Below are 15,757 nucleotides of genomic sequence, written 5' to 3' on the forward strand. Positions count from 1 at the left end.
TTGGTAGCCCTTCATCCCAGCATACTACAGGCCCAATGTCAGTACCCTGGGCCTTTTGGTTATTGAGAAGAAGTTGTTTGACGATTTTAGGACATTTTAACTCTGTGACCTTGAAAGTGGGTCAATGTCATTCATTTGAACAAACTCCGTAGCCCTTCATCCTAGAATGCTACAGGCCCAATATTGGAACCCTGGGCTTTTTGGTTATTGAGAGGAAGTCGTTTGAAGATTATAACATATTTGTTCCCTGGGACTTTGAAAGTGGGTCAAGGTCATTCATTTAAACAAACTTGGTAGCCCTTCATCCCAGCATACTACAGGCCCAATGTCAGTACCCTGGGCCTTTTGGTTATTGAGAAGAAGTTGTTTGACGATTTTAGGACATTTTAACTCTGTGACCTTGAAAGTGGGTCAATGTAATTCATTTGATCAAACTCCGTAGCCCTTCATCCTAGCATGCTACAGGCCCAATATTGGTACCCTGGGCTTTTTGGTTATTGAGAGGAAGTCGTTTGAAGATTTTAACATATTTGTTCCCTGGGACTTTGAAAGTGGGTCAAGGTCATTCATTTGCACAAACTTGGTAGCCCTTCATCCCAGCATGCTACAGGACCATAATCAATACACTGGGTCTTTTGGTTATAGAGAAAAAGTTGCACGAAGATTTTAACACATTTGACACCTGTTATCTAGAAAGTGGGTCAATGTAATTCATTTGAACAAACTTGGTAGCCCTTCATCCCAGCATGCTACAGGACCATAATCAATACACTGGGTCTTTTGGTTATAGAGAAAAAGTTGCACGAAGATTTTAACACATTTGACACCTGTTATCTAGAAAGTGGGTCCAGGTCATTCATTTGCACAAACTTGGTAGCCCTTCATCCCAGTATGCTACAGGCCCAATATCAGTGCCCTGGGCCTTTTGGTTATTAAGAAGAAGTTGTTTGAAGATTTCAAGACATTTTACCCATGTGACCTTGGAAGTGGGTCAAGGTCATTCATTTGAACAAACCTGGTAGCCCTTTATCCAGGGAGATGCTACATGCCCAATATCAGTGCCTTGGGCCTTTTGGTTATTGAGAAGAAGTTTGAAGATTTTAACACATTTGACCCCTGTGACCTTGAAAGTGGGTCAAGGTCATTTTTTTGAACACTCTTGGTAACCCTTCATCCCAGCATGCTACAGGCCCCATATCAGTACTGTTGGCGTTATGGTTATTGAGAAGTTGTTTGAAGATTTTATGACATTTGACCCCTGTGACCTTGAAAGTGGGTCAAAGTCATTCATTTGAACAAACATGGTAGCTCTTCATCCCAGCATGCCAAATATCATTTCCCTGGGCAATTTTGGTTATTCAGAAGAAGTTGTTTGAAAGTTTTTATCATTTTTGACCCTTGTGACCTTGAAAATGGGTGAAGGTCATTTATTTCTACAAACTTTGTAGCTCTTCATCCTAGTTTGCTTCTGGCCAAATATCATTACCCTAGGCCTTTTAAGAAGGTGTTTAAAGCAAAATATTAATGCCGGATGCCAGACGGATGCCGCACCACAGCATAAGCTCACTTGCGAGCTAAAAATGTTGATGCCGACAGACAGACGCCAGATGGACGCAGGACCAGGTGAGCTAAAAACATCTTAAACTGACCCCCAGGATTCGCTCCGCTGTGAAATCAACGATACAGGTAAATTTCTTTGATGAAGCGTGGCCGTGCTGTCGGGGGGGGGGGGGCAACAAAGGGATATTTGCCTAACTGTTCTCAAAACATCATCGCATATTGTGGTATGCGTGTTTGCCAGGACAGTGTTATTAAATGAAGACAATATACATAACATTTCACTATGCACATCACAGAAATCAATCTTGACTTTCTATAAACTTGATTTTTCTGTATGATTTGAATGCCTACATGTAGACAATATGTCTATGGTACACTATCTCGGGCACTTATGAATATTAATTAGCAGCACTTTGTCTGGTAGTAAGAACTTCTCCATATTTACTTTAGTTTCTGTACATGATGACTTTATAGGAGGTTTGGAACGAGTTGTTATCTCTGATATGTACAATGCCAGACTTACCTCTGTCGCTCGAATATGATGTTTGCCTTTGACCCTCATCAGCCGTACAGTGAAGGAATGTTCTACGTGGTTAAATCCTGACTTGGCTCCTCCATTCATGTAACTGTAGAGTACAAAATTCTTACAGCATTTGTTGACATTATCAAGCATATACTTATACATTAACCTGACATTTTGGTGTACACGTCAGTTAAGATTGGACTATTCCAGTGTTTTTCTATGGTATGGGTCAAAACTGATCCCCACAATGTTTCCTCAGTTGGGCAGAGCTAGTTATATCACCTCAGGTTGAGGGTTTTGCTGATTGGCAAGAACTAAAGTAACTAAATAAAATGTTGTAAGATTTGATGCTGTGTAATTTTAGAAGATACAGTTGAACTGTACACCTGCTTACTTCAGGCCTTTACTCTTAAAGTAATTGGAGAACATCTTGGATTCGTGGTTCTCCACTTCCCGGTGTTGGACAGGAGCGCCATCCAGGTGGTCATCAAGTTCTACAGATTTAATAGCCGCAGTTCCAGCCTCGTCCTGAAATTAGAACAGTTTTTTAACAAATACTGTAAATTAAGCTACATACAAAATATACAGGAATCATAGCAATGTACATAGTATAAGGTACATTAATTACTACATCATATAATGTACATTAATTACTACATCATATAATGTACATTAGTTACTACATCATATAAGGTATATTAGTTACTAAATCATATAATGTACATTAGTTACTACATCATATAATGTACATTAGTTACTACATCATATATGGTACATTAGTTACTACATCATATAATGTACATTAGTTACTACATCATATAATGTTCATTAACTCTTTTCGTACCGTTGTCGTGTACACACGACAACAATATGTCATCCTGGTCCCTGTTGTCGTGTACAGACGACAAAATAAAGGGCCGTCTCATCCCCGTTGTCGTGTACACATGACAAGAGGCTTTGATGTAACCTGCCTGATGTTTGGTTGGTTATCGCACAAGACTGTTGCGAAAAAACAATTAATTGTCGCTAAAATCAGAACCCATCAGTTTGGAAGAAATAATTTTATTTGTGCACAGTACACTTTTTTATTATGTGACTTAATGTTTTCGCATTTACAGCAAGATTTGTTGAGACTTATGGAAGTAAATTTGAATATTCTGATATAAGTCTTGATGAAATCTACTTGTATTTAGAAAAAACTCAACGACTCCACATTCGTAACCATAATCAATCCCAATTGGAAACCTGCACTACAACGCTGTGTTAAATACAAGGAATCGTATCGTTTATTGCCTGACAAATGTCAATTTCTCAGTCATAATCAGCTGCCAGTTAGTCATTCTGCGAACATGAAGAAGTGTTTGTCTATGAACCAGAACATGAAACAATAACAATATGTGTTCACAGTTACCTGTTTAGTTCTTGCGGCAGTTACACATAGTCTAAAAAGTAAATTAATAATCCGCCATTTTGTTATATGCGCGGGGGCGAGTCTTATAAGTACTACCGGTACGGAATCCGGACCAGAGTTGCGGTACGGAAAGAGTGAACTACCTTCATGAAGGTATAATCTGTGGTTAGTTCTAGCTTTAGGTTATAATCAAAACAGTTTTAAAATAACGCAAAAATACAAGTAACCCTTGCCACATTAGTAACACAATAACTGGTTGTTACCTGTGAGCTCTCACTGCCGAGCCAGAAGTGGATGTGCATCTCCATTGCACCTTTGACATCTTTAATCTGGAAAAAAGTCATATTAGATATCAGAATACACCTATGTTACACCCACAGCAGTTAACATTATACACGTATGTTACACCCACAGCTGCTATCAGTATACACCTATGTTACACCCACAGCAGCTATCAGAATACACCTATGTTACACCCACAGCAGTTAAAAGTATACACGTATGTTACACCCACAGCAGTTAACAGTATACACGTATGTTACACCCACAGCTGCTATCAGTATAAATCTATGTTACACCCATAGCTGCTATACGTATACACGTATGTTACACCCACAGCTGCTATAAGGATACACGTATATTAAACCCACAGCTGCTATCAGTATACACCTATGTTACGCCCACAGCAGCTATCAGAATACACCTATGTTACACCCACAGCAGTTAACATTATACACGTATGTTACACCCACAGCTGCTATCAGTATACACCTATGTTACACCCACAGCAGCTATCAGTATACACCTATGTTAGTCGAAAATAATCACACAAATATATTAATTAAGAGTCAAAACCAATCACAGATATACAAATTCAACAATCACAGATATACAAATTCAACAATCACAGATATACAAATTCAACAATCACAGATATACAAATTCAACAATCATATATAATTGTTATACACAATATTACTGTAAATTCCACAAAGATATCCATTATGCAATATTATATCTAAAAGACGGAGCCAGGAGTAATACAAATCTCCTTTTCCTGTATCTATTGAGAGTATAAGACTGTGGGATAGCTCTCACAGTACTGGTGCTGCTCGGTCAGAAGAGGTAACCATGTGTTGGTATTGTGCTGTTTAACAAACTCCAGTTTGGACATAAGCTCAGGCCTGATATCAATAATTCAGTCACATAATTGGAATCCGTAGCATATTCTACTGAACAAGCAACAAGACAATGGGTTTTGGATAATGCTAATTAGGTTTCCACTGTATATGCATCAAATGGGAATGCCTTATAAGGATGGTCAAATAGGCTAAACACTAACTACAATAGGCAATCAACTAAAGTTTACCTGGGAAATATTATAGCAGCATTATCCATATTTCAGATAAAAATCCCTTTCCAAATTCAAAGTTAACAAATTTAAGTTGAGTCAAAACAGGATGAAACAATCAATATCCACTTATTACAGCAACCAGTGCAAATACTAAGGTTGGTGGAATCTGTGTGGAATGGTGGGAGATAGTCATGTGATCTATGATCAAGTCTGCAGTCATTCACAAGTTATGTCACTTGTCTTCAGATTTCTATCCTCTACCAAAGCTTGACCATAGGGTGGAGACTAAGCCTACATGATGCTTCTGTGGGAACAAGCAACAAGACAATGGGTTTTGGATAATGCTAATTAGGTTTCCACTGTATATGCATCAAATGGGAATGCCTTATAAGGATGGTCAAATAGGCTAAACACTAACTACAATAGGCAATCAACTAAAGTTTACCTGGGAAATATTATAGCAGCATTATCCATATTTCAGATAAAAATCCCTTTCCAAATTCAAAGTTAACAAATTTAAGTTGAGTCAAAACAGGATGAAACAATCAATATCCACTTATTACAGCAACCAGTGCAAATACTAAGGTTGGTGGAATCTGTGTGGAATGGTGGGAGATAGTCATGTGATCTATGATCAAGTCTGCAGTCATTCACAAGTTATGTCACTTGTCTTCAGATTTCTATCCTCTACCAAAGCTTGACCATAGGGTGGAGACTAAGCCTACATGATGCTTCTGTGGGGATAGGTTCTAAGAAATAAATAGAACGAAAATGTGCTGTGTGAAAAAAGACTATGTGAGAAATTTAGTGCATGACATTGTGGTATCTAGTGTATGACATTGTGGTATCTAGTGTATGACATTGTGGTATTTAGTGTATGATATTGAGGTATCTAGTGTATCACATGGTGGTATCTAGTGTATGTCATAGTGGTATCTAGTGTATGACATTGTGGTATTTAGTGTACAACATTGTGGTATCTAGTAATTACATTGTGGTATTAAGTGTGGTATATTGTGGTATTTAGTGTGGTATATTGTGGTATCTAGTGTATGACATTGTGGTATTGAGTGTATGATATAGAAGTATCTAGTGTGTTACATTGTGGTATCCAGTGTATGACATTGTTGTATTTAGTGTATGACATTGTTGTATGTAGTGTATGACATTGTGGTATGTAGTGTATGATATTGTGGTTTCCAGTGTAGTATATTTGGGTATCCAGTGTATTACATTGTGGTATCTAGTGTATGACATTGTGGTATTTAGTATATGACATTGTGGTATCTAGTGTGTTACATTGTGGTATCCAGTGTATGATATTGTGGTATTAAGTGTATGATATTGTGGTATCTAGTGTTATATTGTGGTATCTAGTGTGTTATATTGTGGTATCTAGTGTGTTACATTGTGGTATCTATTAATGACATTGTGGTATTTAGTGTATGATATTGTGGTATCTAGTGTATGATATTGTGGTATCTAGTTTATGACATTGTGGTATCTAGTGTATGATATTGGTATCTAGTTTATGACATTGTGGTATCTAGTGTATTACATTGTGTACTCTAGTGTATGACATTGTGGTATCTCGTGTATGACATTGTGGTATGTAGTGTATGACATTGTGGTTTCCAGTGTAGTATATTTGGGTATCTAGTGTATTACATTGTGTACTCTAGTGTATGACATTGTGGTATCTCGTGTATGACATTGTGGTATGTAGTGTGGTATGTAGTGTATGTTATTTTTGTATTTAGTGTGTTATATTGTGGTATCTAGTGTGTTATATTGTGGTATCTAGTGTATGACATGGTGGTATGTAGTGTATGTTATTTTTGTATTTAGTGTGTTATATTGTGGTATCTAGTGTATGACATTGTGGTATTGAGTGTATGATATAGAAGTATCTAGTGTGTTACATTGTGGTATCCAGTGTATGATCTTGTGGTATTAAGTGTATGATATTGTGGTATCTAGTTTATGACATTGTGGTATCTAGTGTGTTACATTGTGGTATCCAGTGTATGATCTTGTGGTATTAAGTGTATGATATTGTGGTATCTAGTTTATGACATTGTGGTATCTACTGTATGATATTGTGGTATCTAGTTTATGACATTGTGGTATCTAGTGTATTACATTGTTTAATCTAGTGTATGACATTGTGGTATCTAGTTTATGACATTGTGGTATCTACTGTATGATATTGTGGTATCTAGTGTTATATTGTGGTATCTAGTGTATGACATTGTGGTATTTAGTGTATGATACTGAGGTATTTAGTGTATGATATTGAGGTATTTAGTGTATGACATTGAGGTATATAGTGTATTAGGTTATGGTATCTAGTGTATTACATTGTGTAATCTAGTGTATGACATTGTGGTATCTAGTGTATGACATTGTGGTATGTAGTGTATGTTATTTTTGTATTTAGTGTGTTATATTGTGGTATCTAGTGTATGACATTGTGGTATTTAGGGAACGACATTGTGGTATCTAGCTATTACATTGTGGTATTAAGTGTGGTATATTGTGGTATCTAGTGTAGTATATTTTGGTATTTAGTGTGTTATATTGTGGTATCTAGTGTATGACATTTTGGTATTGAGTGTATGATATAGAAGTATCTAGTGTGTTACATTGTGGTATCCAGTGTATGACATTGTTGTATTTAGTGTATGACATCGTGGTATTTAGTGTATGACATTGTGGTACTTAGTGTATGACATTGTGGTATGTAGTGTATGACATTGTGGTATGTAGTGTATGATATTGTGGTTTCCAGTGTAGTATATTTGGGTATCTAGTGTATTACATTGTGGTATCTAGTGTATGACATTGTGGTATCTAGTATATGACATTGTGGTATCTAGTGTATGACATTGTGGTATTTAGTGTATGGCATTGTGGTATCTAGTTATGACATCACGTTATCTTGTGTATTACAAGGCTATACTAGGTTTGGTTGGGGTCTAAGATATACTACGTTGTAACTGTTAATGCAAACACACAAATGTCTTGATTTCACAAACAATCCTCGGTTGTTAAGCATTCTGATATGAAAACTTCTCTGATAAGAAATCATAGGGATTGCTTCAATAGTTATGGTACGTTGACCTTCACGTTACGCCATGTCTGCAGTGTTGACAATAGTTTGTCCAACTTTGAAGTTTGTACATCCTATAAATGGCATTTGCATAAACATTTGTTTTGTGAAATCAAAACAAACTGATGACAAAAAAAATGGCAACTAAATAAAAGCAAAAATTAAAACAAAGCCCCCGACAATTGGCAAGGTTAACCCGCTCTGTTATCAGATACCTTCATGTTGTTTAAGCCTCGCGGTCCACCTATCTCTGCAAGCTGATGCAGAAATGTACATTAGTATAGAAAGCAAATTCAAATACATTACAATTTCCTCAGGCTAAGCCTTATACTGGGAACATATTACAATACAGACTTTCCCTGCTACATCATCATTTAAGTTGACAAGTTGCATTGATAACACAATGTAGGAGTCCCCCTTGTACAAGTTGTGTTTATACTCACTGATAACACAATGTAGGAGTCCCCCTTGTACAAGTTGTGTTTATACTCACTGATAACACAATGTAGGAGTCCCCCTTGTACAAGTTGTGTTTATACTCACTGATAACACAATGTAGGAGTCCCCCTTGTACAAGTTGTGTTTATACTCACTGATAACACAATGTAGGAGTCCCCCTTGTACAAGTTGTGTTTATACTCACTGATAACACAATGTAGGAGTCCCCCTTGTACAAGTTGTGTTTATACTCACTGATAACACAATGTAGGAGTCCCCCTTGTACAAGTTGTGTTTATACTCACTGATAACACAATGTAGGAGTCCCCCTTGTACAAGTTGTGTTTATACTCACTGATAACACAATGTAGGAGTCCCCCTTGTACAAGTTGTGTTTATACTCACTGATAACACAATGTAGGAGTCCCCCTTGTACAAGTTGTGTTTATACTCACTGATAACACAATGTAGGAGTCCCCCTTGTACAAGTTGTGTTTATACTCACTGATAACACAATGTAGGAGTCCCCCTTGTACAAGTTGTGTTTATACTCACTGATAACACAATGTAGGAGTCCCCCTTGTACAAGTTGTGTTTATACTCACTGATAACACAATGTAGGAGTCCCCCTTGTACAAGTTGTGTTTATACTCACTGATAACACAATGTAGGAGTCCCCCTTGTACAAGTTGTGTTTATACTCACTGATAACACAATGTAGGAGTCCCCCTTGTACAAGTTGTGTTTATACTCACTGATAACACAATGTAGGAGTCCCCCTTGTACAAGTTGTGTTTATACTCACTGATAACACAATGTAGGAGTCCCCCTTGTACAAGTTGTGTTTATACTCACTGATAACACAATGTAGGAGTCCCCCTTGTACAAGTTGTGTTTATACTCACTGATAACACAATGTAGGAGTCCCCCTTGTACAAGTTGTGTTTATACTCACTGATAACACAATGTAGGAGTCCCCCTTGTACAAGTTGTGTTTATACTCACTGATAACACAATGTAGGAGTCCCCCTTGTACAAGTTGTGTTTATACTCACTGATAACACAATGTAGGAGTCCCCCTTGTACAAGTTGTGTTTATACTCACTGATAACACAATGTAGGAGTCCCCCTTGTACAAGTTGTGTTTATACTCACTGATAACACAATGTAGGAGTCCCCCTTGTACAAGTTGTGTTTATACTCACTGATAACACAATGTAGGAGTCCCCCTTGTACAAGTTGTGTTTATACTCACTGATAACACAATGTAGGAGTCCCCCTTGTACAAGTTGTGTTTATACTCACTGATAACACAATGTAGGAGTCCCCCTTGTACAAGTTGTGTTTATACTCACTGATAACACAATGTAGGAGTCCCCCTTGTACAAGTTGTGTTTATACTCACTGATAACACAATGTAGGAGTCCCCCTTGTACAAGTTGTGTTTATACTCACTGATAACACAATGTAGGAGTCCCCCTTGTACAAGTTGTGTTTATACTCACTGATAACACAATGTAGGAGTCCCCCTTGTACAAGTTGTGTTTATACTCACTGATAACACAATGTAGGAGTCCCCCTTGTACAAGTTGTGTTTATACTCACTGATAACACAATGTAGGAGTCCCCCTTGTACAAGTTGTGTTTATACTCACTGATAACACAATGTAGGAGTCCCCCTTGTACAAGTTGTGTTTATACTCACTGATAACACAATGTAGGAGTCCCCCTTGTACAAGTTGTGTTTATACTCACTGATAACACAATGTAGGAGTCCCCCTTGTACAAGTTGTGTTTATACTCACTGATAACACAATGTAGGAGTCCCCCTTGTACAAGTTGTGTTTATACTCACTGATAACACAATGTAGGAGTCCCCCTTGTACAAGTTGTGTTTATACTCACTGATAACACAATGTAGGAGTCCCCCTTGTACAAGTTGTGTTTATACTCACTGATAACACAATGTAGGAGTCCCCCTTGTACAAGTTGTGTTTATACTCACTGATAACACAATGTAGGAGTCCCCCTTGTACAAGTTGTGTTTATACTCACTGATAACACAATGTAGGAGTCCCCCTTGTACAAGTTGTGTTTATACTCACTGATAACACAATGTAGGAGTCCCCCTTGTAGAAGTTTTGTTTATACTCACTGATAACACAATGTAGGAGTCCCCCTTGTAGAAGTTGCCATACTGTTCCTTCGGTACTGCTACTACCTTTAATTGCTGAAATCAGAAGGAAGTTTTATTTGATTTTTTGAAAAATTCAAATGATTTTCCATTAGATTGACAGTTATACAAACAGCTTATATTTATTTTATACCTTATGGTAAACTGACACACTATATACTCCCCTCACTCTCATAAACCACAGCATGACTAGATAAATTGATAACATGGCCATACATCACAGATTGCTACATCTCACAATCAGTACATTTTTTTGTCACTTCATCTCACAATCGGGACATGTCACTAAATCTCACCATCAGGACATGTCACTACATCTCACAATTGGGACATGTCACTCAATCTCACAATCAGGACATATCACTAAATCTCACAATCGGGACATGCCACTAATTCTCACAATCAGGACATGTCACTAAATCTCACCATCAGGACATGTCACTAAATCTCACAATCAGGACATGCCACTAATCACAATCGGGACATATCACTTCATCATCTCACAATCAGGACATGTCACTAAATCTCACAAACGGTACATATCACTTCATCTCACAATCGGGACATGCCACTAATTCTCACAATCAGGACATGTCACTAAATCTCACAATCAGGACATGCCACTAATTCTCACAATCAGGACATATCACTTCATCTCACAATCGGGACATGTCACTAAATCTCACAATCGGGACATATCACTTCATCTCACAATCGGGACATGTCACTAAATCTCACAATCGGGACATATCACTTCATCTCACAATCGGGACATGCCACTAAATCTCACCATCAGGACATGTTACTAAATCTCACAATCAGGACATGTCACTAAATCTCACCATCAAGACATGTCACTAAATCTCACTATCAGGACATGTCACTAAATCTCCCCATCAGGACATGTCACTAAATCTCACAATCGGGACATGTCACTAAATCTCACCATCAGGACATGTCCCTAAATCTCACCATCAAGACATGTCACTAAATCTCACTATCAGGACATGCCACTAAATCTCACCATCAGGACATGTCACTAAACCTCACTCTCAGGACATGTCACTAAATCTCACCATCAAGACATGTCACTAAATCTCACCATCAAGACATGTCACTAAATCTCACTATCAGGACATGCCACTAAATCTCACCATCAGGACATGTCACTAAATCTCACCATCAGGACATGTCACTTAATCTCACCATCAGGACATGTCACTTAATCTCACAATCATGACATGTAATGACATCACAAACATATCACATACAGTTTCTTTTCACATTGATCTAGACAATTGTATCGTTGACATTTTGTCAAATGATCCTTACTGAAATGACAAAATAAATTAACAAACAGCATCAACATCTGCTTTATAAACATCTACCTTTTTTCTATAATTTCAATTTCCTGAAATTATCAAAGTTCTAAACCAAAAACTCCTTAACTGGCAATGATTTTTCACAGTTTTCACATATCCTTTTTTTTTTTTTTTTAGAAAAGCTGAATTAAGATAATTGATATCATAGATCACTGTTATAGGCACAGACTAGTCTGTCAGACGAAGCAGCTGAACCACTACATTATCACACGTAAAACAGGAATACGTTCACTGAGGCACGGAAATCCAATCATAAAGGGAAGTTCATATCTTCGGCATAAAATATAGAAGGTTTACTCCGAGTGATTTACATGAAGCTTGTTTTCTTTATAAACCGGTTAGACTACAATAACATAAATATACATCTCGCATCTTGTTTGATTTTTATGTTAAAATGGTCAACCATTAATAACTATAGAATCCTATACACATGTTAAATAGCATAATGCTATAGCTGTACGGCCTGGCTGCATACAGGTAAGGCAGTGTTAAGTATACTAGACTTATTATACAGGCTCGTCTAGGCTGTCCAGTGAGCACTATACCACTGTACCACCGGTATGTTGTCAGGGTCACCGTGACATTGGAACATCTACTCATGTCACCTAGCTGTATCTTGTTAACAAATTAATAATAGATTCAGAAATATTTAGAAGAATAAAGGAAATGTTTAGCCTACACCACTATCTGCCTGGACAACAGGTAGCATGCCGCTATTGATGGCCGACATTCCTGTCTACTGTACAAAGCTGATTGAAGGACAACAGGTAGCATGCAGCTATTGATCGATGGCCGACATTCCTGTCTACTGTACAAAGCTGAAGGACAAAAGGTGGCATGCCGCTATTGATGGCCGACATTCCTGTCTACTGTACAAAGCGGAAGGACAAAAGGTGGCATGCCGCTATTGAGGGCCGACATTCCTGTCTACTGTACAAATCTGAAGGACAACAGGTAGCATACCGCTATTGATGGCCGACATTCCTGTCTACTGTACAAACCTGTCTGAAGGACAACAGGTAGCATGCCGTTATTGATGGCCGACATTCCTGGCTAGTGTACAAAGCTGAAGGAAAACAGGTAGCATGCCGCTATTGATGGCCGACATTCCTGTCTACTGTACCGCTTGCTGTGGTCTGTAACTTTCATCACCTAAGGATCCTGATACAAGTATGATTAAACTAGAACCCTAATTATACTCTGTTATAATGAATACTTAAGCTGTTACACGCCAATTTGTTTGAGTTATGGACAGGACACAAGTCAACAGTTGTTTTCCTTTGTAATTTGTGTTTCTATGTTACATACAGTGATTGTAGTTTTGACGAAAACATCTGAACGACCTGTCAAAACTGTCCTGTGTCTAATGTACAAGTACCTAGTATTACCCAATATATACACAGGTAGTATCTAGTATTACCCAATATATACAAAGGAAGTACCTAGTATTACCCAACATATACAAAGGAAGTACCTAGTATTACCCGATATATACACAGCAAGTACCTAGTATTACCCAATATATACACAGGAAGTACCTAGTATTACCCTATATATACACAGTAAGTACCTAGTATTAAGAAATATATACACAGCAAGTACCTAGTATTACCCAATATATACACAGGAAGTACCTAGTATTACCCAATATATACACAGGAAGTACCTAGTATTACCCAATATATACACATGAAGTACCTAGTATTACCCAATATATACACAGGAAGTACCTAATATTACCCAATATATATACAGGAAGTACCTAGTATTACCCAATATATACACAGGAAGTACCTAATATTACCCAATATATATACAGGAAGTACCTAGTATTACCCAATATATACACAGTAAGTACCTAGTATTACCCAATATATACACAGCAAGTACCTAGTATTACCCAAGATATACACAGGAAGTACCTAGTATTACCCAATATATACACAGGAAGTACCTAGTATTACCCAATATATACACAGCAAGTACCTAGTATTACCCAACATATACACAGGAAGTACCTAGTATTACTCAATATATACACAGGAAGTACCTAGTATTACCCAGTATATACACAGGAAGTACATCGTATTACCCAATATATACACAGGAAGTACCTAGTATTACCCTATATATACACAGGAAGTCCCTCATATTACCCAATATATACACAGCAAGTACCTAGTATTACCCAATATATACACAGGAAGTACCTAGTATTACCCTATATATATACACAGGAAGTACCTAGTTTTACCCAATATATACACAGGAAGTACCTAGTATTACCCTATATATACACAGGAAGTACCTCATATTACCCAATATATACACAGCAAGTACCTAGTATTACCACATACCACAAGGCCCGCCTACAGTCATATCACAAAGCCTGCCTACAGTCATACCACAAGGCCTGCCTACAGTCATACCACAAGGCCCTCCTACAGTCATACCACAAGGCCTGTCTACAATCATACCACAAGGCCCGTCTACAATCATACCACAAGGCCTGCCTACAGCCATACCACAAGGCCCCCCTACAGTCATACCTCAATGCCCGCCTAGTCATACCACAAGGCCACCTAGTCATACCACAAGGCCCACCTACAGTCATACCATAAGGCCCGCCTTCAGTCATACCAGAAGGCCCACCTTCAGTCATACCAGAAGGCCCGCCAACAGTCATACAACAAGGCCTGACTACAGTCATACCACAAGGCCCGCCTAGTCATACCACAAGGCCCACCTACAGTGATTTCACAAGGCCTGCCTACAGTCATACCACGGACCCGCCTACAGTAATACCACAAGGCCTGCCTACAGTCATACCTCAATTCTCCATATGTAAAATCCAGCCTTATTTCTTGCAATATTCCTGAATGCAGGGTCAATTGCTGTTGGCATCTTGGCAAAGGATCTGTCACCTGTCAACGCTGAAACAGAGAAAACTATCATGTAATGCACAGTAAACATCAATCTCTGTCAACTGTGACTATAAACCTACATCAATAGAAATGGGGGATGACAGTTGATTACAACGACAGGTACCAATAGTCAGATACATAGCTAGGTACCAATAGACAGGTACATAGCTAGGTACCAATAGTCAGATACATAGCTAGGTACCAATAGACAGGTACATAGCTAGGTAATAACAGTCAGATACATAGCTTGGTACCAATAGACAGGTACATAGCTAGGTAATAACAGTCAGATACATAGCTTGGTACCAATAGACAGGTACATAGCTAGGTAACAATAGACAGGTACATAGCTAGGTAATAATAGACAGGTACATAGCTAGGTAACAATAGACATGTACATTGCTAGGTAACAATAGACAGGTACATAGCTAGGTAACAATAGACAGGTACATAGCTAGGTAACAATAGACAGGTACACTGCTAGGTAACAATAGACATGTACATAACTAGGTACCAATAGACAGGTACATAGCAGGTACCAATATACAGGTACATAGATAGGTATCAATAGACAGGTTCATTGCTAGGCAACAATAGACCGGTACATTGCTAGGCAACAATAGACAGGAGAGTTAGCAAGGTACCACAACATTTCTAGCTTCATAGTAATGTTGATTGGACAAGTAAGATAATCATGACAAATAGAACTGGCAACAAATACACTGTACCATCCAATATGAACACATACACTGTACCATCCATTATAAACACATACACTGTATCATCCATTATAAACACATACACTGTACCATCCATTATAAACACATACACTGTACCATCCATTATAAACACATACACT

The 15,757-nt window shown here is 38.0% G+C and overlaps 1 protein-coding gene across 4 annotated transcripts in view; it reads right to left on the bottom strand.

Moving 5' to 3' along the window:
- The window catches only part of LOC110462383 (villin-1-like), a 121,273-nt gene that overhangs the window by 78,285 nt on the left and 27,231 nt on the right, over positions 1-15,757 (bottom strand). For 2 of the 4 annotated variants that reach the window (XM_021516322.1, XM_021516323.1), the window contains exons 2-7: positions 14,804-14,907; positions 10,554-10,628; positions 8,176-8,217; positions 3,758-3,823; positions 2,478-2,611; positions 2,084-2,186 (exon numbers count right to left, since the gene is read on the bottom strand). In XM_021516322.1, coding sequence (XP_021371997.1) covers positions 2,084-2,186; positions 2,478-2,611; positions 3,758-3,823; positions 8,176-8,217; positions 10,554-10,628; positions 14,804-14,878 — 495 coding nt within the window. In that variant the 5' untranslated portion in view covers positions 14,879-14,907. Of the gene's footprint in view, positions 1-2,083; positions 2,187-2,477; positions 2,612-3,757; positions 3,824-8,175; positions 8,218-8,403; positions 10,498-10,553; positions 10,629-14,803; positions 14,908-15,757 lie in introns of those variants that run through there. The other 2 variants (XM_021516324.1, XM_021516325.1) reach the window with 2 other exon arrangements.

The sequence above is a fragment of the Mizuhopecten yessoensis genome, unplaced genomic scaffold (genome assembly GCF_002113885.1).
Source record: "Mizuhopecten yessoensis strain PY_sf001 unplaced genomic scaffold, ASM211388v2 scaffold10777, whole genome shotgun sequence".
NCBI lineage: Eukaryota > Metazoa > Mollusca > Bivalvia > Pectinida > Pectinidae > Mizuhopecten > Mizuhopecten yessoensis.